General features: G+C 36.7%; 1 protein-coding gene across 1 annotated transcript; it reads left to right on the top strand.

The window, feature by feature from the left end:
* Window positions 1-1,439: 1,439 nt before the first annotated feature.
* On the top strand, window positions 1,440-2,012 carry LOC106877993 (uncharacterized). The gene has a single exon (XM_014927067.1). The coding sequence runs from the start codon at window positions 1,440-1,442 to the stop codon at window positions 2,010-2,012; it is 573 nt and encodes a 190-aa protein (XP_014782553.1).
* The last annotated feature ends 2,667 nt before the right edge of the window (window positions 2,013-4,679 follow it).

The raw sequence follows: 4,679 nt of genomic DNA, 5'->3' as shown, positions 1-4,679 counted from the left end.
GACACAAACATGCATCATACACGCAACCACACAATTATTCAACGACCAAGTCTTCTCTCCTGAAACGTCAAATCTCCCAATTTATCATATCGAATGCCACACCCACAGCCCCGAGAGACTGCAAAGTATTAAAGTATTAAATCATTGATAACACCAGTCGTTATATTGGCAGAAACAAGAGCTGGATGGAATAATGACTTAGTGAAATGAGTATTTAGACAGTGTTTTACTTCGTTGCATTTATTAAGACTCGATTTCAAATGCTGCCACAGTAAGCATTACACTTCGTAATTGATTTCTACCGTTGACTTAAAGACGCATATCATGAGGGAGACGATAGCAGATCAAACCTGCTCCGGTATTTGGATTCTTCCACTAGTTTCAGTCATTGGATTGCAGTCATTGGACCGCAGTCATGTGGAGCACCACCTTGAAGGGTCTTAATCGAACGAATCAACTCAAGTACTTTCTTTAAACCTGGCACTTATTCTATCGGTATCATTTGTCGAACCGCTTAGTTAAGGAAATGTAAACAAACCAAAGCCGGTTGTCAAGCAGTGGTGGGGAACAATCTCAAAATCACACACACACACGCACACACAGATAGATAGATAGATAGATAGATAGATAGATAGATAGATAGATAGATAGATAGATAGATAAATGGATGGATGGATGGATGGAGGGATGGATGGATGGATGGATAGATAGATAGATAGATAGATAGATAGATAGATAGATAGATAGATAGATAGATAGATATACGACGAGCTTCTTTCAGTTTCCGTCTACTATATCTACTCACGAGGCTTCGATCAGCCCGAGACTGTAGTAGAAGGTGTCATGTCAAGGGAGTGAGCCCGGAAACATATGTTTCGAAGCAAACTCCTCACCACGCAACCACAACAGCATTTTTTTCATTTTTTTTTTTCATTTTTTTTTATCGATTCCTGAATTTTTGAACTCAGAACTTAGAAATCGATAATTAAATATCACACATTTTGTCCGACCAACACTACCGGATCGATTGTGTCTCCTGAAATCTACTTCTAAAGCTAAATGTAGACCTCTCGCTCAAATCAAAGAAATCATTGTTTTTAAATTTTCCGATATCAAATGACATATCTTTCGCAAAACGGGAGAAACAAAATTATGTGACGTTCATAGATTTCTTAGTATGGGAGGTTAACTACGTAGGTGTATTGAATTGTCTAGAGACAGAAGCCAAAAATGGCATACATAGTGAGTTTCCCAGGGTGTTCAATTTAAAAGTTGACTCGATCGATTAACTGTCAAAATATTGGCTCTCTTCGATTCGTTCAGATTAGTTCTCTCTGATTGGCATTCATTCGAGATTTCTTCTGGAGTCGTAATGGTGTTATCAGTGCAGCAACGTTCATTTATTGTGGAATCTTACTTTAGATCAGGACGTTTTATCAATGGGCGATGGATTTACTTCTTTTGACAATTGCGTTACCGATTTTAAGAACGAATATCCAAATGTGCCTCCGCCAACAGAGCAGGCGATTAATGTTCTGATTAAAAAGTTTAGGAAGACGGGCTCAGTTGAAAAGAAGAAACCCGTTCGCCGACGTATCCGCCTTTCTGATGATGTTGTGGAAGATATCCGTCAACGAATTCTTCGCAGTCCCAGGAAATCTGTGCGACGTTTGTCTCATGGAACTGGATTATCTGTTGGCAGCTGCCATACTGCTCTTCACAAATCGCTGAAATTGTACCCATACCGCGTGTCTTCTTTACGTGAACTTATTCCTGCTGATTTTACCAAAAGATTGGATTACTGCAAATGGTTTCAAGAAAACCTGGATGACAACCAACTTGACATGACCCTCTTCAGTGACGAGGCTTGGATTCACCTATCGGGATACCTAAATTCCCAAAACACTCGCATCTGGAGTGCTCTCAATCCTCACGGGTTTGTCGAATCACCCTTACATGCAGTGAAGATTGGTGTATGGATGGCTATCAGCAGGCGAAGAACAGCGTATTAACAGTATTAACAGTATAAATAAAATACAATGGCGTCTGAGTTAGGTATTATATTGATGCTGTTTTCTATTTTGGACTAAGTACAATTTAAACTTGGGACGGCGATAGAATAGAGCTCAATATATTTACTAGTAGTAAGGCAGCGAGCTGACAGAATCCCTTGCACACTGAGCAAAATGCTAAGCGGCATTTCGTCCGTCTTATGAGATCAAATTCCGCCGAGGTTGATTTTGCTTTCATCTTTTCGGGGTCGATAAAATAAGTACCAGTTGAGCACTGGGGACAATGTAATCGACTAGCAGCCTCCTCCGAAATTGCAGGCATTGTGCCAAAATTTGAAACCGATATATTCACTGGCAGTTATATTATCAACACAAGTGAGAGAGACTAAGTCTGTGCATCAAGATGTAGTGTTGGGCTCGAGCACATAAGTTGGCATTTGGTTATTTCAGTAATTTTCCTGCTTTCAAGCCAGAATATTTCTTTGTTTTGACCAGATTCTCAATCAGTATATTTTATGACAAATATAATATGGATGATCGGTGTCCATATCTTTCCGAAAAGGATTAATAAGCGGCATGACATCAACCGAGAAGTGAAACTGCATTGCTGGCTTGTATAAGAGGGAGTCTATGTCTTCCAAAAGGATTAACAAATGACATAAGTGAAGTGACGCCAACTGAAAATAGAAACCGTATGGATAGAAGGCAAATAATTTCTCGTTGTACAGCCCTCACTGCACACACAGATGTTGTATTACGTTTCATTCGAATTCGTGTGTACTTAATTTTATTTTCACACATCCCGATTAACAACACTACACATAAAAACAAATTACTTGCTCGTGTATTATATCTGTGTCTGTGTCGTTAGATGTACTGCATGAATATGTAACTGTATATGTGTGTGTGTGTATGTATTCGAAACAGTCCATTTGATTAGTGAGGTGAGAATACGTTTACATAATTTATAAGCTTTGCGTGCAACGGACCAATGCAAACGATCAGTTTGAATTAAGTAATAATCCATTACAGAGGAAGAAATATCATACAATCTACTACTAACATCTAGCCCCAAGAGAGTAGCAGATTACATTTGCGGTACTAACACTAGTTAGAATCACTGCAGGTATTGCGCACCTGTTAACATTTACTTGAGATTCTTTTTTAATTCGAAAATTGGTCTCTAATCACTCGGCAGGAAGATCCATAGATTTTATCTACTACAATATCATAAAACAATCAGGATGGCGAGCTGGCAGAAATGTTAGCACGCCGGGCGAAAAGCTTAGCGGTTTTTCGTCTGTCTTTACGTTCTGAGTTCAAATACATACATAAAACAAAACATACATCCATACATACGTACAAAAATACCCTGTTGCTGTTATTGAAATTCCAATGAAGTAGTCTTGGATCTAGACTAGAAACCAGCTTTTCCTCTATTGGTAAGAAATCTTGAAATAAAACTGAATGACATACATACATACAATGAATAACTCCTATCAATGTGTGTTGGGGTACCGTGGGATACCTTTATTTTATATGGTTGGTAGTTTGCCGTCAAATTTCCTGTTACTGTGTATGCAATATTCCTAACAAAACGGTAAAAAAATGAAACTGAAGGAGAAAGAAACTAAATATCATTATTATAAATTTTATTTACAATCCATGATGTTAGAATTGTAGTGGGTAGGTGTACAATTACGGATGATAGTGCTGTAGCCAGGTAGATATACGCCGATTTGAAAACGAATATTACAGACAACGATTATGTTGATAAACAAACTAATTTCTATCAAATGGGATTGTTTGGAAAACTAATGCTAAGTGATATTTAAATACCGATTTTATCAAGTGGCCAGCGTGGGAATAAAAACCATCAAAGGTAATAATTATTTAAAATTATAATTTAGGGTATCTAAGAGATACAACCACGCTGGAAATAGAAGTCAAAGCTTGACTCTAAAACCCCAATAAATGTTCATATAGCACCAGGAGAGAAGACGAAGAGACAAAATAAACTAGCAAAAATTACTGGATAATTCCAGATCCCGGATTTCTGGCTCTGCATAATAAATGCTTTGCCTCATCAGTGGAATATACTCAGAAAAGCACATAAATACAAATATATATATATATATATACAACATACGATATACTTACATATACGAACGTATACATACATATATATGCATGTATGCACACAACCAGTCTAAATTGCCCGCCTAAAAACTCATCGTGCGATATGGTCAGAATATCACCGCAGTAAATATAATGACGAAATAAATATATAAATTTAAATAAATAAGGGTAAGATTGTCTTCTCTCCTGGTGCTATATGAACATTTATTGTGGTTTTAGAGTCAAGCTTTGACTGCTATTTCCAGCGTGGTGGTATCTCTTAAATACCCTAAATTATAATTTATATATATATATAATGGAAGGTTTGGAGGTGATGCACAAGAATTATATATTAGAAAAAAAATAAAACATTTGAAAAAATAAAATATTTGAAAAACCTACAAGAATAAGTGCAGGCGCTATTTATAAAACATGTGACATATTAATAAAAATCTGTAAATGTACAACCATCCAGATATCTAAGTACCTTATTATTTTTTCTAATATATAATTCCTGTACATTACTTCCAAACCTTCCAATATATATAT

The sequence above is a fragment of the Octopus bimaculoides genome, chromosome 13, assembly GCF_001194135.2.
Source record: "Octopus bimaculoides isolate UCB-OBI-ISO-001 chromosome 13, ASM119413v2, whole genome shotgun sequence".
Taxonomy (NCBI): Eukaryota; Metazoa; Mollusca; class Cephalopoda; order Octopoda; family Octopodidae; genus Octopus; species Octopus bimaculoides.
The sequence above is the reverse complement of the archived record's forward strand: the minus strand, read 5'-3'. Positions and strand labels throughout refer to the sequence as shown.

What these genes read in the sequence shown, in the direction of transcription:
- LOC106877993 (XM_014927067.1), top strand. Translation starts at nt 1,440, where the DNA reads ATGGGCGATGGATTTACTTCTTTTGACAATTGCGTTACCGATTTTAAG.